We start from the raw sequence: 23,008 nt of genomic DNA, 5'->3' as shown, positions 1-23,008 counted from the left end.
TTTTTTTTTTTTTTTTTTTTTTCTGTTTTTTTATTTGATCAAACGTTATCGTTTGTTCTATTAATTTTCAGTGTAAACCTCTCGGTAGAATCATAGGGGTATGTTATCCACTCGAGGCCGGAATAGGGTTGTAGGTTTAGTATTCCTGACCAAGATTAAGATGGTAACGACCCTGGCCCAAGCCCCTATCTGCTTTGAGCTTTGGCTTCCCCTCAGCTTTAAAACTAGTAAGCTCACCCTCATCTTTAAAACTAGTAAGCTCACCCTCAGCTTTAAAACTAGTCTGTTACGAGAAGGTTTCCACGACCTTAAAAAGTGTTTTGTTCTCCTCCCCAACCAACATGGGACATCACAATCAACCCCCCTTCAAGGCCCAACGTCCTCGCTGGAACTCGTTCCTTTCTCCAACCGATGTGGGACCCCGACTGTGGCACATCGCCTCGTGTCTACCCCCTTTGGGAACCGTGAGAAGGCTGACACGTCGTCAGGTGTCTGGCTCTGATACCATTTGTAACGACCCTAGCCCAAGCCCACCGCTAGCAGATATTGTCTCTTTGGGCTTTCCCTTAAGACTTTAAAACTTGTATGCTAGGGGAAGGTTTCCACAATCTTATAGGGTGTTTTGTTCTCCTCCCCCAACCAATGTAGGACATGACAAAGATTGTGAAGTAAAAAGGTATTAGATTATCTAAATAGTATTTAGAAGTCTTTGAAGCGACGAAGTTGTGTAGCATTTCAGTGTCGAGAGCTTATTTTTCAAGCACCGTTCGATAATCTTTTTCATAAGTTCATCAGTTTTTGATAATTACCTCACAATGATATTTATCTTTCTTGAATTCATAGTCAAATTCCAAAAACAAAAACAAGCTTTTAAAAACTATTTTTTCACTCGTGGGTGGGGTGGGAGTAGTGCATTCAAACGCCAAAAACTTTTGGGCCCCCTACTTTTTTGCTTAACATTTTGTTTACTTTGTTGGGATTGATTTATATACATTTTTTTTCCTTTTGCTTTCAACTCGAGGCTTATATATTGGAATAACATTCATTGTTATCACCCACCACTGCGTGGAAATTGAGGTTTATAGTTTTTTGGTTCTGAATTCTTCTTTGATTCTTTGCATTCTTCTTTTTCTTGTCTCGTGTCTAAAAGAATTCTTACTTATGTCTTTTTGGGGGTGGTTCTGAATGCCAGTGGAAGAAGAAGCGTATGAGGAGGCTTAAGAGAAAGCGCCGAAAGATGAGACAGAGGTCGAAGTAGTTGGCAGATATCTGGAAAATGATCAAGCTTTCTCCTGAGACTGTTTATGGTCTCCATCGCTGTCGAGCATGAACTGCTTGAAGTCGTGGAGGTTGTAGTAGTGTTCTTACGAAGATAGTTTTGCACCATTTCCTGTGGTTTTTATTACTTTGGATAAACTTCTATAACTTGACTTGTTTTCCGTTTAAGTTGTGTGTTATAACATATATTATGCATGCATGTAATGCTTTTCTTGAACCATTTCAGAAATTTTCAATGGTTAAGCTTAATTTGGCTTGGTATCTGCTGAATATTTTACCTGCAGACATAGAAGTGATTCCTCAGTTAGAAAGATCCAGCTAGCTTAGTCTTAAAATGTTATTTTGCTCCGTCTGATGGGTTGAGTATTATAATTGAGTTGTTAAAGGGACACCATTTTTCTAAGAAGAGTTAGCCGTTGGTAGCAGAGGTGCCCGCTCACTTTGCGAAGACACTGCAACTGAGCACTCAACCCTCTCTTAGGATTCTCTTAGCTAATCAGTTTGGCATTACACTTAATTACATATAGAGAGGCGAAACTGCAAAACCGAGTGAAAGAAGCGAGAGGAAAATAGCTTTACCAAGTGTTAGAGAGGATCATAGAGCGGTCAGGGACTTGAATGTTGTTTATCCAAGTGATATCCTACCAAATGGCTCAACTGAGAAGTAGTGTACCGACCACATGAACAGGCTTGGCACTAAGAAAGATCAGGTGTTTTGTATGTTGAACCCTAACAAATGTCTAGACTTGACATATGCATGAGAAAAGAATCTTAAACCACCCACAATTTGTGTTTATAGTGATTTTCGAGAAGATAAATGGCGTTTGAGAAGATCAAGATTGCTACATATGTGATGTCTCTCGAATATTATTTGAGTCATAATAATTACATTTGGTTTTACCTCTCAATATTATTTGAGTCATAATAATTACATTTGGTTGTACCTATTATGTAAGAGTGAGTTATTGTTTCTCTAGACGATTTTATCGATTATATTTCAATGCATTTCAACTTTGAGGGTATATAAGTCAAGTAAAGTAAGAATGAGATGGGACGGGCTACAAGATAGAGAAGAAGAAAAAGGATTGAATATGCGAGAATTAATCTTTCATCTTGACTTGAAACACTTATTTTGAACTACTCTTATCTAGAAATCAACATTCCCCTACCCTACCGTGCACCTCTTGTCATCGCCATTTTATCGATTGACCCAGATAAGATTCGTATGGAGCCACACAGGAGAAGTTGCACTTGGTAGCTCATAAGTTTCTAGCTAAATGTCTTTCATCTTTCTTTCTTTCAAGTATCTGAATTCACCTTCCTTCCCACTAATCTTTTGCTGGACTTGTAGCTTACTCTGGGCTATGTTAAATTCTCTTCTAAGATCTTCTCACAAGGCAGTAAGAGGAGGAAAAGTTGGGGGATTTGCAGGCTATTTTGGTCATGTTTCACCAAAGGCATTTACTATTTGGGTTTGAAAATTTGAACAATTAGAGTATGCTTATCATCAGAGATGCAACTAATTATGGAAAAGACTAAAATGTGTTAATAGTCCTATTTATCACAAGCTTAGATTCTTCCCTTCCCTCACTCTTTCATCTTGGGATTTAACATCCTACAAAACAGCTTCCTTAAAGACAAGATCTAGAGAAGTAAAAAACTCAGTAGATAGTGATGGGAACCAGAACGTTGGCATAAAGATCTTCCTTCAACTACGATAATATATGTACGAACGGATTGGCACACAGTCGGGCAAAGAAAAAAACGAATGGGAATAAAGGAATTAACTGGAGTTATTTTATGTACACAAAAGCAGCCTAATCAACAAAAACATGTAATCAGTTGAAAATTATGCAACTCAAAAAAAGCAGTATCATCTTGTACAGATTCACAGGCTTCCAGTTCTAAGACAAAGTAAAAAGCTCAAAGAACATATTGCATTTGATAAATGTGGAATTTTTTTTTGGGGGGGGGNTGATGAACTTTCAGCGATGTTTGTTGTTGCTCTAGCAAGTCATCTGAAACTATCACAATGGTAATTCATTTAGGTCATACTGCATAACAAGTCTTTCCACTGTGCTTTGACTTATAACATCCTTGAGTTGCAACTCCCTCAGTACTTTGGTTGCTAGATCTATCTGTTTCTCGTGGACGATCCCTTCCACGAGCGTGGTATATGTTGTTTCATTGGGCAGGTAACCTTTATTGACCATTGTTTCATAAACCTCTAAGGCCAAATCGGTTCTTCGAGATTTGCAACAACCAAAAATGAGAGAATTGTAATTTTCAGTATCAGGCTTATAGTTATTTTCCTCCATTACACTGAATATTTCAATTGCCTCATCAAGCATGCCCTCCATGCATAACCCCCGGATCAAAGACGAATAGGCAAAAGAATCGGGAGTAAACCCATACTTCGTCATTTCATAGAGAAGTTGGAATGCTGAATATGTGTTTCCCTTTCGACACAAGCTCGTAATAACAGATTTATAGAATTCTTGAGTAGAGTAATGTTGCTTGTTGCCCAAACTTTGGAGGATGGAGAATGCCTCTTGAACCATTCCCACTTCACAAAGTGTAGCAATGGCATTGTAAGTTCCTTCATTGGGATTACAATGCCTATAGATCATTTGGTCCAAACATTTCACAACAAGATCTACTTTCTTATCTCTACAAAGACGAGCAATTATTGGGTTGTAGCTTGAAGCCGTGGGCTTGAACCGTGCTCTAATCATCTCTTCCAAAACCTCAAGGGCATGTTCCGTTCGGCCATGAAATGCAAGCGAACCAATCAATGTATTGTAAGTGACAGCCGAAGGGGCACGATCATCACCGTCCATTTCAGCTAGAAGCACATTTGCCTCCTCCCATCTCCCTTCATAGCATAGACTCCTTAGCAAGATATTATAACTGACAACATTTGGATTGAATCCCTTTGAAGGCAATTCTCTAAATAACTGGATGGCATCATCTGTCCTACCTTCTTTACACAACCCAGTTAATAAAACATTGTAGCTAACCAAATTAGGCTTCCCACCCTTGGCAATGATCTCATCCAAAAGCTTAACAGCTTCATCCGCTCCTCGTTCCTTGTATGCAGCTTCAAGCAAAAAAGAGTATGTATATGCATTTGGGACAAGCCCCTTCTGGATTAATCTGTCTAAAAGTTGCAAGCTGTGAGTCAAATTCCCATGCATACAAAGACCTCTCACAAGAGAATTATAAGTAACAGTGTTCGTAGGATAACCATATTCCTCCATTTTGTCCACTAATTGCATTGCATAACCAACATTCCCTCTTTTACACAAAGAACTTACCAAAAAGGTATAAGAAGAAGCATCTGGAATGATTCCAGAGCCAATCATCATCTCCATTACCTTAATAGCTCTTCTAAGCTTACTGGCCTTGCAAAGATCATACAAAAGCTGAGTCGCTTGAAACACATCGGGCTTTTGGCCCTTCCCTACCAAGTACTCTAAATTCAAAAAAGCATCATTAAGTCTATGTTCTCTATTCTTTTGATCGCCCTTCCCAATCCTCCAGTTTGGCAGTGTGAAAATGGTGTCCTTGGGAGAAATGGTAACCTGCGTCGATGCTAAAACTTTAGAAAATCCCTTGCTAAGTGAAAGCTTGTGGAGATTTGGGATATGGGAGAAGAATCCATATCCTCTTCTTGTGGTTTCTGGAGATGGATTTGTAATTGGAGACACTGTATTCAGCAGAGTCGCCATTGAAACTCAGTAAACTAAAACCCTAATTCTTCACAGTAATCGCTCCCAAAATCCTCCTTCTTTCTTAGCATTTAAAACCAGAACCAAAACTCTGAAATCAAATTAATCAATAACGTATTCTAAGATCTAGCATCTCTTCTTCAATCGTCTAAAAAACTTGGTAGAATTCAGGATTTTTCAGAACGAACAAAAATGAAAGGATAAGCAGAGATTGCAAGTACGAAATTCAATCAATCCTCTTCGTTTTCGAAGTGAAATTTGGTAGAGAAAGGAATCATGAACATACACTGGAATTAGAAATCAATCACAGAGGCAATTCTTGTCTTCGTCTCCAAAACGCATTGATTCTTGAAGAGCTGAAATTCCACTATTTAGTTAGGGATCCAAAATGGATTATCCCTTTTTCTTTTACGCAGGTTTACCTGGCTCCTCTCTAGACCAGTCCCCTCCACATCTCGTTATTGAAGGCTTGAATGTCCTCTAAATCCCACGCGTGCTTTCTTGCGTGACGAACACGCGCTTCTTTCTTTAAGCTCAAATTTTCCCTCTCACTTCATATTAGTTGAGAAAATAATGTAAAATTTTCTTGCGTGACGAACACGCGCTTCTTTCTTTAAGCTCAAATTTTCCCTCTCACTTCATATTAGTTAAGAAAATAATGTAAAAATGTTAAATAATTATATGTTTTATTTTTAATAATTATACAATAAATGTATAATTCCATAAAAATCAACATATTTAAACAAAAATGATGCTATGCTGTTGTATAAAATTGTGTTTCCCTACACTTCATCTTCTTTTTAAAACCTAATTAAATATGGTAGGTAATAAAGTAGAAAGAGCCGGCATTCTTTGAAAAACGGTCACGGAGTCTATAATTGTGATATCTCACATTGGTTGGGGAGGAGAACAAAACACGACACTGGTTGGGGAGGAGAACAAAACACGACACTAGTTGGGGAGGAGAATAAAACACCGTATGGAAACCTTCCCTTAGTAGACGCGTTTTAAAACCTTGAGGGGAAGCCTATAACTGTGATGTCTCACGGGAGGAGAACAAAACCCTTCCCTTAGCAGACGCGTTTTAAAACTTTGAGGGGAAGCTTGAAAGGAGAAGCCCAAAGAAGACAATATCTACTAACGGTAGATTTGGGTCGAGCCAAACACTAAACTATATGCCAACGAGGAGGTTGTTCCCTGAAGGGGGTAGACACAAGGTAATGTGCCAGTAAGGATGCTGGGCCTCGAAGGGGGTGGATTTGGTGGCGGTTTGTAACGACCTAGATCCACCGCTAGCAGATATTGTCCTCTTTGGGCTTTCACGCTCCACACCCTTATAAATAGTGGTTTGTTCTCCTCTCCTACCAATGTGGGACATCACACGGTCACCCTTTCCCTACTAATGTGGGACATCACATGGTCCCACATCGATTAGAGAAAGTGGTGGATTGTACCCTTATAAATAGTGGTTTGTTCTCCTCTCCTACCAATGTGGGAAATCACACAGTCCCACATCGATTAGAGAAGGGTGGATTGTGATGTGTGATGTTCCACATTGGTTGGGAGGAGAAGAAAAGGAGGTGGATTGTGATGTGTGATATTCCACATTGGTTGGGAGGAGAAGAAAACACTCCTTATAAAGGTATAAGGGGTAGATTGTGATGTTCCACATTGGTTGGGAGGAGAAGAAAACACTCCTTATAAAGGTATGAGGGGTGGATTGTGATGTTCCACATTGGTTGGGAGGAGAAGAAAACACTCCTTATAAAGGTATAAGGGGTAGATTGTGATGTTCCACATTGGTTGGGAGGAGAAGAAAACACTCCTTATAAAGGTATGAGGGGTGGATTGTGATGTTCCACATTGGTTGGGAGGAGAAGAAAACACTCCTTATAAAGGTATAAGGGGTAGATTGTGATGTTCCACATTGGTTGGGAGGAGAAGAAAACACTCCTTATAAAGGTATGAGGGGTGGATTGTGATGTTCCACATTGGTTGGGAGGAGAAGAAAACACTCTTTATAAAGGTAGGGAAACCTCCCTTAAAAGGAAGCTCAAACATGACAATATCGAGGGAAAAAAAAAAGAAATTAAATATAGTTCAATTAAGAAAGATCTTATGATTAGATTAAAGGTTTGAATAATGGATCTCGCAATTTTGTTGATTGAGCTCGCATACAAATTTTATCATGGATTAGAGATCAGAAAGTTGAATTTCAGAAAAGATTTGAGAGAGACACGAAGCGGACGAGTCATCGGAAAGAAACTTACCTGTCGATCTCTCAGCGGCCGCTCTGATGCGTGTCACCATTTCAACTTCGCCTATATGCAATTCGAGAACCGAATCGGGAGCACAAGTTCGAGAGAGAGAGAGAGTTGAGCACAGTAACAATGGCGAAGAGCAAGGATGATATCACGTACGGCGCCGCTCAAGCGAAATTATCAGAAGACGAAGCTCTAAGAGTCGCTTACAAGGACGGCACGCCGCTCGAATCGGGGAAAATTGCGGACGCGGAGACTGTCGATCTCTTTTCTAGTGCGCAAAACATTTCTCAAGATCGTTCTGCCGGACGTTCATCCGCCGCCGCTACTGAATCGATTACCAATCAGTTGCGGCGAGGCGATACTAATAGCGAAGGCGGAACAGGATGCGATACTGCAGATCCTTCCGCCGGCCGTCGTTTAGGTTGAATCGGATCGGTGCGATTGTGGATAGATGCTTCTGTAGTTTGAAATTCTGTTTTCTTTTTGCTTCCTCAAATTTTGGTGCGCGTTTGAGAGTTTTTCATTTGGTTTGTGTGATCTGATCTCGTTTGCGAACCGAGTTGTGGAAATAGTCTCTAATACAAAATCACAGCTACTTTTACTGTCTCTCTCAAATATCATGGAATTTCATAATCCATTCACACTTTCAAGCTGAGCTACTTTTTGAATCCAACCACTCTTGCAATAGTTTCGGGCTCGAGTCGAACCACTCTTGCCGTAGTTTCAGGCTCAAGTCGGACAACTCTTTGGGCTTTCCCTTTCCGGCTTCCCCTCTAAAACGCATTTGCTAGGGGAAAGTTTACACACCCTTATAAATGGTATAAATGGTGGTTTGTTCTCTTCCCCAATCAATGTGCGACATCATAATCCACCCCCTTCGGGCTCAAATAATCCACCCCTTTCGGGGCCGTCTTTACTGGCAAATCGCCTCGTGTCTACCCTCTTCGGGGAACCGTGAGAAGGCTGGCATATCGTCTGGTGTCTGGCTCTAATACCATTTGTAACGACCCAGATCCACCGCTAGCAAATATTGTAGATTTTGGACTTTCACTTTCCGGCTTCCCTTCAATGCTTTAAAATTTGCTACGGGAAGGTTTCTCTTCAATGCTTTAAAATTTGCTAGGGGAAGGTTTCCACCCTTAAAGGGTGGTTTATTAAAATTTGCTAGGGGAAGGTTTCCACACCTAAATGGTGGTTTGTTCTCCTCCCAACCATTGTGAGACATCATACTCGAACCACTCTCACAATAGTTTCAGGCTCGAGTCGAACCACTCGCAATTTCCAATTTCACAGTTCAACAATTTCATGTTAAAATTGAACTATGAATGGAACTATACTCGAGCTCTTTTGTTAATCAAGCTCAATTAAGTTGTATCATTTCAACTCGTCCCTTGCTAAATGGGCTAGCTGGATATCAGTTTATAGCTATGCAGATTCAGATGAGTGAGCCAAAAAACATTTAAATTTCAAGAATTTGGCAGAGAACAAGCTGTGGATTGAACATTAGAAATATAGTTGGATTAAAAACACACACCTAAAACCTTCAATCAATCAATCAATCATAATATCACAAATCTATCTTCCAATCGTAGAAAGCAAGCAAAAGAAAGGGAATCACCTAACCAGAACAGAACAGAACAAAGCTTTCATTGCACGAACAGGTATTATATTGCCTTTCATCTAATCATCATAGGAAGATACAAACACAACGTGCAATTTTAGTAAATACAAATGACGACAACAACAAAAACAAACTGAAAATGTTCCCCATTAGATCTCTCTCTATCAACCCCTCTTTTCTTGGGGGCTTTTTAGGCCTACAAACAGCCAACGTCCAATTCCATATTCAAAACAACAACTATCGCCCAATACCCCTTTTTTTCCTCTTTCACTCGTGTGTGCACAGAACTAAAACATAAACACCTTATTACAAGCATAGGTAGATATGAATTATACCCAAAAAAACCATCCCATCCCCCTCGGGTATCAATAGTGAAGGAATATATGAAATTGGTCTAAGGCCAACCCTGTACATTCTAATACCCATATCATTATCATCTGGACAACTCCCCGTTGTTTCAAGAGCATATTCTATCTAAAGCTCTCCCACTATTGAACCCGATGAACCTCGAAAACTAACCCCAATGTAACAGTGGTGTTGCTTATGAGTGTCGTAACCAATTCAGAAACTTAAATGTTTCAAAAGTAAAGAACATAAAAGAGAATAGTTGTACGAGTAGAATCATTTTTTTTTTTTGCACTCCCCCCCCCNCCCCCCTTCTACCCACTGTACTAAAGATGAAAATTTGCAAGGGAGCTATAGAGAGACCTCAAAATGAAGGGGTTTGTTTGTTTGTCCTTCCATATGTGATGATGAGATTATTCTGAAGGCTCCTTCATTGGTAACTATGGATAATGGGCCATGTACTTGCTCCTTGGTCTGATCACAAGGAATCAAAATTGTTGCGAGCACTGTTGTTGAATCCACCAACAGACATTGAGCGTTGGGCAAAATCTATCAACACCTTTCTCTGGTGCTCGTCGGTGTGGGGAAGACTTGCTCGTAATACTTCAACTGGCATTTCTTGACTAATGGCAGCGGCTGCATCTGAGACAGCAGATGCTGCATTCTGTGGAGATTGTCGGAGTAATGATTGCATGATACTATCATACTTGTTCACACAATACTTTGTGAGAATGCCAAAGAATTCATCGAAAGAAGCCTGCCAAAGAGCTCGATGAGTAATGTTGTAATTACTTGCAGCATGACGATCGGTTAAGAGCTCCGTAGCCCTCTCAAGAACAGATTTCAAAATCAAGGACGCCCCATCTCCAGCAGGGGTCCCTAGAGGGCGAAGTGGAGGTTGCTCTGAGGAACAAACTACAGCAGCAAGACATGCACTCAGAGCTCCAAGATCCATACTATGGGTTCGCGATGAAACAATTTTTGCGAGATCATTAACAGAATCTGCTGCTGCAGGATCAGGACTTCCAAACAAGAATCTCAAGTGACGAAAAATAGCCATACAAACTGTTCGCATAAGCTCACCTCCTGGCACAAGCAACTGAAGGTACTTGCCTAGAAGTTTTCGACCCTTGGGAAGAGAAACTAACCTCAAGAAGACGAAATCATCCTTTGGAGCCAGCCCAACCGCATGACCGTCTTTACTGAGTGGATCAACTATATGAAATGATGCTGCCAGTCCTTCCAACAGGACTTGGCGACGTCTTCTTAACTGAACACCACCATCTTGGAACTGATTGAACTGCAGGAAACGATCGATATCATCCACATCAAGGAGTAGACATTGACCATCCTCAATTGTAACCCTAGCTGCCAACATAGGCTCTTGTTCAAGGGGCTTCTCAGAAACTTTTTGATCATTGCTTCCACCAACAGTTGAACTCGGAGGATCAACTTCAAGAAGAGGGCGAGGTCTACGAATTGATGAAAATGGAACCCTACCAAGTGCTTCAACTTGAAGAAAAGCATGTGGCTCACTATTGGCACGAGCATGTGATGGAAGATCCCTTAGTTGATTAGGACAGAAATGATGCCTCAACTTTGCACCCGCAGATTTTCTTGCAAGACAAGCCTGATGGTAGTAGTCATCTACATATGGATCATTACTATGTGTCGCTGCAAGCTGGATTCTAACGATATTCTCTAATTCATAAGCTTTCATATACTTGGATCTACGGAAAGGCCACCCAAAGTCACTCCTAAAATTATTAGTCTCATAACCCTGATGGGCATAATGTGTAGTCTGTCTACCTTTCTGAGACCTAGGCCTTTGATCCCTCATATCTGGTAGACCAAGCATGGCTTCCAACTGGTTCATTAAGTGAGGTGGGCCTGAAGACGAATGGGAATTGAAAAGATGGGTCTGTAAACCTGGTAGAGAGCCAACAAACGGAGGCTGAACAGGATGCTGCAACCTATGCTGCTGCGGCTGCTGCTGCTGTGGTGGTAACTGTGGAAATCCATTCTGATTGGATAACTGGCGAGGCAATAAATTGCTTAGGTGATTGACATGTTCTCCAGGAAACATGCCGGTTTGGTTCATCCATTGGCTCGATGGTCCACCGTTAATGGAGGGGCCAGAACTGTGTTGTGGCATATTTCCTCCAAACCGTGATACAGAATTAAAACCGGCAATCTGAGAGTTTGGAGGAGTGAGATTTGATGGAGATAACGATAATACATGGTGTCCACCAGGAACAAAAGGCATATTTAGATGGCTTGGATGCTGGTTTGGAGAAGCATGAGGAGATATTCCGCTTGAAGGATATGAAGACTTTGGCACCAAAATTGGCTCACTAGAGAATTGTTGATGGTACTGTTGTGGCTGTGGTTGTGGCTGATCAGGGTATGATGATGTCCTATACAGAGACGTCGATTCAGCAAGGGAAGAAGGATGGGGATGTGATGACCATCTTTTGCCTTCCTGAGCCGTTTCAACATTGAAGCCTTGCTGGGCAATCCAATTAGGGAAACCATCCTCACATGCCCATTCATTATCTGATGAGTAGATGAGAAAAACAAAAAGAAAAGAAACGAAATCGGTCAACTACAGTGACAACCATCACAATGATAACAATCATGAATAAGTATGAAATATCCAGTTGGCATTAATGAAATACCATGAATAGCAATAAGAGAAAAACTATGGAAAATGGCTAACCTCTTACATACATTTATGACATAATCAAACAGCATTTGATCTACAAATGCTCAAAATTAACATTAAGATCACAATGCTGCTAGTAAAAAGATCGTAAATTGTGATGAAGAAGAACAAGGAGAGTAAACTTGAATTAAAAATTATATTAAAAAGTAAAGATTTTAAATCCATCTTTAATTTTCCACTTAAATTTTATATATATATCTTGCCACAGTGAAATTTTCTGGCTCTGCTCCTAATGGAGGTAGTTTAGAGCACCAAGTCATGTTTGTCTGCAGCATAAAGCCATGTTACTAGACTATCTCGACAAAAAAAACTATTACTTTTAAGTATGAGCACCCATGTACTATTTTAACATCACAGCCAGTAGATAGACAAAACTCACTTTCTCTCAATAATCCGCCTCCAATAACTCCCCTTGGCCCGCTTCCAATGTCGTTTAACTGAAATAACACAAAATAGTAATCAAATATAGATGACAATAGAGAAACAAAGTCATGCAAAGGAGTTCTAAAAATTCCCTATTGAAGGAAAAGAAGAGGCAACTAGCAACTTCAGCTAAAACAATTCTCTCTTTAGTTGTTCAACATGGACATATCATAAGCAAAATTGGTCTTCTTAGTTTTCTCCTGAACGAATTTCTTCAGAATTTCTACAAGATATATTTGTAGGAAAATGCAAGCCATGAATTATGTTCCTCCAACATAAAAAACAACCCTGGTAGTAAATCACTGGAAAAAAGCCTGATTTGAAATTCCAAACTGAACTCTTAAAATTTTTTCATCTTAGATGGCAACTGAGAGTCCAGACTCCATGCGTTGATAATTTGTGACAGAAATAATAAATTATCAGTGATAAGCCTTTTTTATTTAGTACAACAAGGTGGGGTGATTAACTTTTGCTCTCAAGGAAGGTAATAGGTGGCTTCGTCGATGAGCTATGTTTGGATTGGAAATAAGAATTGTAATTAATAAAATTATTGCTTGTGAACAGTTACATAGATGATTAAATGAATACAAAAGAATGACGGTATTTACACCTCTCTAAATTAATAAAACTATCGGTCTAGCTCAACGAGAACACAAATTACAAAAATCAAATGATTTTATTGATAGAAAATTACTTATGGAGAAGCAAATATACATAGAAAGCATTATAATCTCATTTTTTTAGATATGGTGGAAGATACAGATCCAAATTTGAAAACAAACATAGAAACACAATCAAATTAGGGAGTTACTTCTAAGTTCTAAACAAGAATAAGTAGAGACTTTTATATTTCTAACCTTTTCAAATGAAGAAACAAGATCATCAATATCAGATGGAGGTCTAAAATCCTCACTCTGCAAACCATAGAAATGGAGTTAGTTAAAGCATTATAGCACTTATAAATTCAAAATGAACCCAACAGTTGTGCTAGCCCTTAATATAAAATGGCACATTTTGTACAGAGCAAGAAAAAAGTACAGTGGCCCAAATGCGACTTGTGCAATAACCTCAACAACATACACTTACCGACGTTTTTAAAATGAAAACAAGTGCATCTGGCTAAAAAAGAGGTACAGAAGTGTATAGAACAAAGGAAATAACAGGTACCTCTTTATCAAACAAAAACTCCTCCTCGTCAATCCCAGCAGCAAGAGTATCATCCTCTTCATCTTCTAATCCTCCCAATTCAACCTCCTCCATATCCTTGCCAAAAAATGCATACTGTGATGCATCAAATAGAGCATCTTCTGCAACATTGAAAATCAAATCACGATGCTTACATCTTCATTATAAAATATAAGATCAGAACATGTTTCAGATCTAATAATAAACAAATGAAGTAAACTCAAGATCCCAAACAAATAAACTAACATAAAATGACTGAAAAAAGCAATTTATCAAGAGTTATCAGATAAACCACCACCATAGTTCTCTCCCCATTCTTCTGGTGAAGTTCCAAAAATTAAAAAAGAAAAATAAAATAACAATTACTAACTGCAGCTACTGCAAGAACACATACGACTCGGGCAGAAACACAAACTATTTGCTCCAATGATTACCTAAACGAAATTTACATTAAAAAAAAAAAAAAACAACAACAACAACAACAATAACTGCTTCTTGCAAGAAAGAAAGCTTTCGTAAAAAATGACATGAACTTCCTGGACAGAAAATTGAAAGTCATCGCCCATCATAGACCCCTCTCATCATCCGTAGCCAAATAGTTATCGACTTAATTCATGACTATTAACATATTCCATCCTAATAAGAGGCGGAAAACCAAATCCTCACATGATTCTAGAACACAGCTGTTAGATAATCGTTCTGCACAGAAAGTACCACCAGTCGAACTCAAATCTCTCAATCATGACTTCATCGAAACAGCTAAAAATAAGTTCAAATAAAATGGATCTGTAGCAACAAGGTCTCAAGAAAAAGGTCCAACAGAGCAACACAAAACCCTTACCCGTCGAATTGGCTCCAAAACGCGTGAGATCCTTGGATGTAGACGCAACTTGAACTCTAGCTCCGTTGCCGAAACCATCCATTATCGACGACTCAATTAGTCTCGACATGGAAGAGCAAGAACATGGAAATCAAATCTTAATCTTAACAAAAAAACAAAAACAAAAACAACTACGGCGAAACAGGATCCAAATCTAACCCAAATATGATGAATAAACAAAGAAATTACACCACCCAAACAAAAGAAAACCCCTGTAGGTCAAAATCCTAGGGTTTGTGCGGATATGGAAGCTGCAAAAATATGTACAGTTGGTGGTAGAGTAAAATTAGAGTGTCGTCTTCATGAATTGAGCTTTCTTGCTGTGTGAGTGAAGGGTTTTTAAGCGTTGAAATTGAAAATGAAATTGGATCAGAGAGAGAAACAAAAGAATTGGGGAACCCTAAAAAGAGATAACGATTAGCGGGCGATTTTAATAGGACAATTGAAAAAGATGGGTCCTCTTCCTTCTATCTCCTTTTCTCTTTTTCCTTTTTTTTTTTTTTTTTTTTTTTTTTTTTTTTTTNTAACTGAAATTCATCCTCCTGTAAATTCTTTTTTTTAACCCATTTGTTATTCTATTTATATTTATTTAACTGTAATTTCTAATTTTTTTTTTATTTATGATATAATTACTAATTTATTAGGATTTATAATTAACAATAAATAAATTCGTTTTTTTAGAATATATAGCTAAATTTCAAAAATAAAATTAGATTTTTTAAATTTTTTTAGTTACCAACTGTTTTTTTTTTTTTTTTAATACATGTAAAAAAATAGATAACAAAAATAATGAAATTTATATGTGTTCATGTCAGATTCTCGAACCATCCGGTTCAACCCTTTAGATTGATTTACATTTTTTAATTTCGATTTGAATTTAAAAAAAGAAAAGTTCGGTTGAGTTAGCGAATTTACATGTTTTTTTTTTTGTGAGTCTGGACAATAGGGTTACAATCCAACTCTTTTGTATATTTTTTTGAAGATTATTTAGAGTATTTTATATTTATAACGAACATAGTATGGCATGTATTGAGAATAAATATAATTTTTAAAAATAATAAAACAAAATAAAAATACGACCCGATAATTTATCCAAAATAATAAGATTGGGTTGTAAATCCTCGTCACAAATTCAACCAACCTAAAATTTTCTAAAAGATTTACATAATTCATTTCAAATAACTCGTATCATAATAGATCTTTTAATTTTATTGTAGGATTGGTCGATGGAAGTCCAATAAATTTATGTCATAATAATAATAAGCATAGTTTATATATTTGATATTATGATCTAAAATTTTGAACGTTCGATAATTTTTTTTATTGTTTTTATTTCACGTGTGTTAACCATATGATATTATTCTTTTTTAAAAAAAAAGTGTGAAATTATCTTTTTAATGTTTTTTTTTTATTTAAATCGAAGCATTTGAACGCATAAAATTTAATCGATGTTACATGTTTTAACTAATTGAATTATACTAGATAATCCTCAGCTTTATTCGTCTGAGTTCAAGACAGAAACTAGAGGATATATATAAACATTTTTTTTTTAAACTTTAAATTTAATTCATAATCTGGACACAAGTTGTTACAAAAGTATAAATTGGTACCTTCTTTATTAAGATGTGGGTTGGAGACGAACCAAGACAGAAACTAGAGGATATGTGATATTCAAGTAAAGAAATACGTAAATTAATTAATATCACATTCAAATGAGAACGATTATAAGTATAAAATAATTTTAAAAATTTTTAAATAGTTGAGAGTCGCATATATATTTATTGGTTCAATTATAACGAATAAAATAAAAAAATAAAATTTTATAATTTTTAAAGATTTTATTAAACCAAATAAACTAAAATATTTATAATAATAATAATAATTATTATTAAAAAAAAAAAAAAAGGCTTACGCTAATTTTGCCCATGTAAATTCCCTCCGTTTACACCTTTGATAATTTTTTTGCATCCCCAACCGATTGTCTGTTTGGCTTTGGTCCGAGCTCTGCAACAGGTGGCCACAGCCATGGCCAGAATAGCTTGCGCTCACATTATTCCGTCTCTGCTTTCCCCTTCGAAATCCTTCAGTTAACTCGCTCTCTCTCCTCAGGAGCTTCTCATTTCAGCCATGTTACGGTGGTTGGCCGTCGTTTCTCTTCTACATCCAAGATCAGTACGAGCCTCAGAGCCGGCATCGTTGGCCTCATCAATGTTGGAAAATCAACGCTCTTCATTGCCGTCGTAAACTAATATCGGTTGCTCTCTCTCTTTATTTCATACTAAATTTACTGTAATTTGGATTTCGAGCTATGGAACTGATGGTTACTTTCCGAAAACTCCGTAGTTACTGAAGAATTCGTTGTTGAATTGTCGTTATAGCTAGTGGATTGTGGAATTGTGCACCAGGATTTGTGAACTATTGGATTATAATGTAGGTAGTTAATAAACGCTACGGATTCACAGCTCTCTTCGGATTTTTCATGGTCTGATTATCGTATTTTTCATGGTCTGATTATCGTATTTTTCATGTTAGGTTTTCTACATATCTTGCATCTTAAGGCTACGCCTCGAGATTTTGACACGATAGCTCCACATATTCACTCCGAGCGATGAATGTGTTTCAATAATTTGTTTAAACTGAATTTTCCCGATCAGCATCGCTTTTAGTAATTTTGATGCAAGCTACATCATAGTATATTTAATATGATGATAATCATGCTGTTTCTGGCTAACAATGCAGTGTCATGTGTCCGATTGTGAAAGCTCACTTAACTTCTAACTTCTTTCCACAGATTTAATTTTGTGAATTGGACGGCTTCCTCTTTTAGTTCATACTTCCACTTGGAAAGCTACATCAATTTCATATGACGCGTATTGTCTATGATGGAAACCTTTGCAGGTCGAAAATGGCAAGGCTCAAGCAGCTAAATTTCCTTTCTGTACAATAGAGCCCAACGTAGGAGTATTTGCAGTTCCAGATCCTCGTCTGCATCAATTTTCTGATCTCAGCAAGTCTATACGAGCTGTCCCAGCATCCATAGAGTTTGTAGATACTGCTGGGTTAATGAATGGTGCCAGTCAAGGAGAAGTATGGTTCATTGACACCTCTGTTGAGGATTGCTAGGAGTGAGTCCCACCATGGCTAATTTAGGGAATGATCATGGGTTTATAGGTAAAGGAATACAAAGCCATGAGAGCTTATGCTCAAAGTGGACAATATCGTACCATTGTGGAGAGTCGTGATTCCTAACACACCTCAGCGTTCTTTGACTAAGATTCCAAATGATTTTTTAATAAAGATGAAATTCATCGTACAGAAATGACAAGAAAACAAACACAATTTTCAAAAACAAAAAATTAAAAATTAAATGGTTATCAAACGATGGAAATACACATTTTGAAAATTCATTTGTATGTATGTTTTCGTTGATGTTATTTATAGAATTCTGTAATAGACTTCCCCTTTATTTTGACCACTGCAGGGACTGGGAAATAACTTTTTATCCCATGTTCGTGAGGTGGAGGTCCAAACTTCAGGTGATTTTCTATTTTATCATATTTCTTTCGTCATAATACTTAGAAACCTACTTACATAATTGTATTTCTAAAGAGTAATACCGGTTTAACAGATGAATTGGCTAGTATATTTCTCTGCAATATCAACTGCCCAGTGATTCTGATACAAGAGAAAGAACGGACTTTAATTTGCTGAATTCTTTGTTTTTTTGTCTTACAGAATTGTATAAGTTTTTGTTCCTATTTATCTACCTAACTTTTCTGTTATATATTTTTGTCCTATAATACGCATGCATGCCAAATAGCCAAAACAATGCCCTGGAAGCTCTAAGAATAACGTGGGCACTTCTTGCTTTTTTCATTACTTAATTTTGTGCTGTTAAATATTTTAATATTATTGTTCCAGGCTGTGCGCTGTTTTGAGGATAACGACATTGTTCACGTGAATGGGAAAATTGATCCAAAAACTGGTATTGATTTGATTAACCTAGAGCTTTATTTTTCAGATCTGGACCAGGTAACATCATTGAAACCTTTTCTATATTCATACGCATGTTTTGCACCTTTTGGAATGCAGGGTTACAATCCTTTGTTATTATCTTGCTACTTTTTATTTAATTGGACATTTTCCTTCTATACTATGTTAACTCAATCCCTAGATATCAGAAATATTAGGTAACAATAAATCTAAATAAATCCCTTAATAATAAGTAACGATAAATCTAAATAAATTCTTATCTAAAGCGAGTACGGGCTTTGCTTGCCTCTCTCGTGTTCACCCTCTTGGAGTACTTCCATGAACGTTACTGGCCTCTCTCATACTCACTTCACTTGGAGCACTTCGATTGGGGTTGTTTGCCTCTCTAGTGCTCACTTCTTAAGGAAAATTGATTAATGTTTAGGAAGAACTCCATCGCTTGCAATGGTGACTTCTTGAAGCAATTTTTCAAACTTCTAATTGTTCCTCACATCTAGAAGAACATGCCTAGGGTTTATCCTATTTTTCCAGCCAATTCCAAAATCTTGGTGCCAAGGTATTTGAGGATGACGGCTAGGTAGATCGAAGCATATATCGTAGTGACCTTTCTTAAGGTACTGTATGATTCTTCCATCCGGGCATTAGAGTCTAGCCTTACAAATTTGGAGATTTTAGTTTAGTCGCCTCCTTTATTGAATACTTCAAATATGAATCTCAAAATTTGATGTTTTGTGATAATGATGGGAAGAATGACTTGAGATTTTTTTTGACATGACGATGGAAGAGGATAGGTATCTTGGTCATGATCGGTTGCTAGGAAGGCTCCAGATAAATTTAGTCAAAGTAGGAAGGCTATGCTAATTAATTACACCTCTGAAAATAGATTAATTAAGGAAATGAATCCTATTTCCTAGTTGAAGTATGGTATGTTAGATTCTGGGCCTTTCTTGCTTGTTTGGTCTTTCTTAAAAATTTTGGATTCTCAAGAATTGATGGAGCAAGTGAGGCTACAATAATGATTCTTAAAGAAGAGAAGATGTCAATGGTTTCAAACCCACTGGGCTCTTGCTTCTATTACGCAATGGGCCAAATTATTGCTGTTGTTGAATGTGTTTTATCTGATGTTGCAAATGTTATGACGTTGCAATGGAAGTCGCAAGTGGGCTTGGCGCAAGAGTCCACCCAATGGACTTTTGATGCTGCAGAGGAACTTATACTCTGACGCAAATAGAAATCGACTTATCTATCATATTGCTCTCGAAGTATGATTAAATTTGTTGGTAAAAATCTGATTTAAAATTAAAAACGTTTCAGTCAAAGAAGGATGTAGCCCACTGGATCTGGCTGTGTTGATTTTGTTTTTCCAACAATTCTCACATCACAGAGGAATAGGATTAAAGCTCCTGAAATGCAATGTTACAAACAGAATGATTGATAATTCTGTCCTGCCTATGAATGGCCAAATTTTTAAAGATGGATATACTTACATGAAGTAAAGATTTATGGATGAAATATACGAAAGTTTTCATTGATGTTAATGAGAATCTGACACCAAAGAGAAGAAAACGTCATTAGCTGTTCTCTCCTTTTGTTCTTTGTTTCAACGAAGTTCTTGATGTTTCTTACAGAAGCTAAATAATAAACCTTGTCCATAGATTATCATCATGCCTCCAATTTTTTTTTTTTTTGTGAAGTATTTGGTTGAGAGAAACAAAGAGTAATTTTGATAGTAGGAGAAAGTTTTGTTCACTGGGACATTTTCTTGTAACTAGACTTAGTTCGTTGCCCTTTTGTGGCTTGAGGCCCTACACTTTTTTGTGTCTGTTCCTATACTTCTGTTTTCTTAACAAAGGTGGTTTGGAGAACATATTCTCTTGGTTAAAAGAATGTCATTCAGAGATTAGGGGATCAACCTGCCTCGTTCTTTTGTCTTTTAGAGCAAAACTTGGCCTACCAAGGCCAGTGCAACAAGAAAAGTGCTCTAATAGAAGAATTTCTACTCGTCCATAAGACCTTAAAAAATTTAGCGAAGAAACGGACTGGTATAGTGCTGTATGATTGACATCCAGAATTACTCAAATCCTTAATTTGAAATTTGAAGATTACTTCATTCATCCTGACAGACATTTAACTGTGAACTGTTTACTGGACTGATGACATATTATACCTGTCTTGAAGTTTCTTTGGACTCTTGTTAACTTGATCATTCCAGCCAGAGTAATACTAAATTACCTAACAGATTGTACAGCGGATTCAAGATCTAAATCAAGAGGTGAATATTTAGCTGGACAGAAACAGGTATGTGCATATTCTCATAGCATTATCTTTCGAAAGAATAATTTTGAATTTTTTTCTTCTATATCTTGTTTTATTCTTGATGTCAATTTCCAAAAGTTTTATTATTACTTTTAACTGTTTTAAAATGAGTTAAACTTTTTTATTTTTGCTGACTACGTTTAAAAAAAACTCCCATGAATGTTCAAAAATAGCATTAATACCCTTAATTTTTCTAAAATAAGTTTTTATCGTGAGTATATAAATGAAAATCATTTATCTTTATGACTTATAGGTGTAGATAAATGGTTTTCATCTATATACTAACGAGAACAACATTTGTAAGCATTTTTTAAAAGGTTAAAGATGTTAATGCTATTTTTTTTATATTTTAAAAATATAATTAGTATTTTTGAATTTTTTAAAAATATTTAAGTGTATTATTAAAACTTCTGGATTTGTATTTTAAAATTTTTGAAGGTATTATTCAAGTTATGTTGGGTAATCGAGGAATGTTGCATGTGGAAAGAGAATTTGTTTAATTATTTTAGAGTTAATTATTGCTTTTTATGGCATTATTTAGGCACGAGTAGTTTAGTACTTTGATGGGATGTTTGCTAGGAACAGAAGGATGATAAAGTGTTATGATATATTAAAGAGTCTGTGTATATAATATTATTATCTACGCATCAAATGCATAGAAATAATAAAGAGCCTGCTCATTAAAATCTGCATTTTGCCCATGCTTGCTTGGGCAGTAGAGACATGATCATAAACTCATAGATTTTATGTTCCCTTCCTTGTAATTAGAGATTCAGTTTTAATTATTTATAGGATAATGAACTTCAGAAAAATCAGATTATATATAATCTTATATATTAGACATAAAATTTAAATAATTAAAAATCTATTGAAAACTTTTTGAAGATCGGAGGCTCAAAAAATGCAAACTTGAAAGTTAATGAAATAAGTTTACAATTTGACCTCAGAATTATTGTTGAAATAATTATTTTGGACTAAATTTCATCCATCATAGGAAGGTTAGATAATTTTAAAAAATCTAATGTAACTCAACTCTGAGGCTTTGTTTTAGTTGGATTACAACGTTGTTTTAGTTTGGGGGTAGTATGGGATCTGTAGTAGGTGAGAAAATCACCCGTTTGATCGAGTATGCTACAAATCAATTTTACCTCTTATTGTAGTGTGCTTCCGGATTCCAGCATTGAATAGATCCATAGATAAGAATATTTGTCCATCGGTAAGAGGGACAAATAGTCAATTTTGAAAGATAACCTCTTTCAGATATGAATCTATCTGTGAATTTGTTTAGTCTAATCCAAACATAAACAAAGTTAATAAAACTATGAATTTTTGGTTGAGAATTAATTTAACTTAGACTAATTTTAAGAGCTGGCATGTGCAGGGAAAGATTTGCAAGAGTGTGAATGTTTTTTTTTTGTTTGATTCTATTGAATCAAACATTATTGGCAATTTGATTCATCATCCAAATCTAGACTATGTTAGTTGAATAAATTTGTGTTATATGAAAAAAAAAATTAAAGAAGAAAAGAAAAAGCTCTTCATCTAACTCAATTATTAATACTTGATGATTGGAGTCTAGTTGAATGGGTCAAATATAGAGCATTTAGTAACATTCTTCCTATGTCATAACTTCAAATCTCTATGATTTTAATCTAATGCTTCATTGAAGAGTATTTGTTTTATTCGATAGGTCTTAGCTTCAAATCTCCATCAAAAGCCTTGAAGAGTGGTTGGAAAGAAAAAGAATCGTAGGGTGGTTGATTCAAGGCTAGTTTTTGATACTCTAAAATTAGGATTAGAGCCTCTGGTTGGTACTTGGACGACTTCATCCTAAAATACAACTTGCTAATCCTGTAAGTTTAAGCTATCTATGCTTTTAAAAATTCGTCTCCAAACCATCTCGTTCAAATTCACTCAATCAAACGAATTTAGTGAATTTCAACTTGGTGGATGAAAACATCTAGACTACATTTGAATTCTATGTCTCAAAATGTAGAACTTTAACACACAACGTTAACATATTCATATATGTTAAAACATGGGATACAACTCTATTTTCTCAACCTCTACAAGTTACAAATCTATAGATCAAACCCTAAGTAAAACTCTCGAAACTCGAGGTTCCTCGAGAAGGAGCTGAAAAAGGGTTTTAAAATTTGTGAACCAAATGGAGAGGTTTGAATGAAAAGTTGTGGAGTAGGGAGTGGGGAGTGAGCAGTTCATGTACTGAATTCTGTTCGTGCGAGC

General features: G+C 36.7%; 3 protein-coding genes and 2 long non-coding RNA genes across 6 annotated transcripts in view; 3 read left to right on the top strand and 2 right to left on the bottom strand.

Moving 5' to 3' along the window:
- The window catches only part of LOC111787491, a 2,122-nt gene extending 583 nt beyond the window's left edge, over positions 1–1,539 (top strand). The window contains exon 2 of the long non-coding RNA XR_002813991.1: positions 1,193–1,539. This is a non-coding gene — a long non-coding RNA (uncharacterized LOC111787491). The remainder of the gene's footprint in view (positions 1–1,192) is intronic.
- A 1,712-nt stretch (positions 1,540–3,251) lies between these two features.
- On the bottom strand, positions 3,252–5,946 carry LOC111788800 (pentatricopeptide repeat-containing protein At1g79080, chloroplastic-like). The gene has a single exon (XM_023669316.1). The coding sequence runs from the start codon at positions 5,007–5,009 to the stop codon at positions 3,306–3,308; it is 1,704 nt and encodes a 567-aa protein (XP_023525084.1). The 5' UTR covers positions 5,010–5,946; the 3' UTR covers positions 3,252–3,305.
- A 1,038-nt stretch (positions 5,947–6,984) lies between these two features.
- LOC111788801 lies at positions 6,985–7,883 on the top strand. The gene has a single exon (XM_023669318.1). It carries the CDS (start codon positions 7,400–7,402, stop codon positions 7,697–7,699), a length of 300 nt encoding a protein of 99 aa, XP_023525086.1. The 5' UTR covers positions 6,985–7,399; the 3' UTR covers positions 7,700–7,883.
- A 1,022-nt stretch (positions 7,884–8,905) lies between these two features.
- On the bottom strand, positions 8,906–14,885 carry LOC111787912. Of its 2 annotated transcripts, none has more exons than XM_023668006.1 (5): positions 14,414–14,885; positions 13,555–13,694; positions 13,245–13,301; positions 12,344–12,401; positions 8,906–11,795 (listed from the first exon to the last, which is right to left on the bottom strand). In XM_023668006.1, exons 1-5 carry the CDS (start codon positions 14,520–14,522, stop codon positions 9,718–9,720), a joined length of 2,442 nt encoding a protein of 813 aa, XP_023523774.1. In that variant the 5' UTR covers positions 14,523–14,885; the 3' UTR covers positions 8,906–9,717. The 2 variants fall into 2 exon arrangements, with proteins under 2 accessions (XP_023523774.1, XP_023523775.1); XM_023668007.1 differs by lacking the exon at positions 14,414–14,885 and adding an exon at positions 14,239–14,388.
- Positions 14,886–16,361: 1,476 nt separating this feature from the next.
- On the top strand, positions 16,362–22,263 carry LOC111789221. Its single transcript, XR_002814297.1, has 4 exons — positions 16,362–16,692; positions 17,351–17,623; positions 17,934–17,988; positions 18,374–22,263. It is a non-coding gene; the product is annotated as an uncharacterized LOC111789221 (long non-coding RNA).
- Positions 22,264–23,008: the final 745 nt, after the last annotated feature.

This window comes from Cucurbita pepo, chromosome LG02 (genome assembly GCF_002806865.2).
Source record: "Cucurbita pepo subsp. pepo cultivar mu-cu-16 chromosome LG02, ASM280686v2, whole genome shotgun sequence".
NCBI lineage: Eukaryota > Viridiplantae > Streptophyta > Magnoliopsida > Cucurbitales > Cucurbitaceae > Cucurbita > Cucurbita pepo.
Note: the sequence above shows the minus strand (reverse complement) of the source record. Positions and strands in the feature narration are given on the sequence as shown.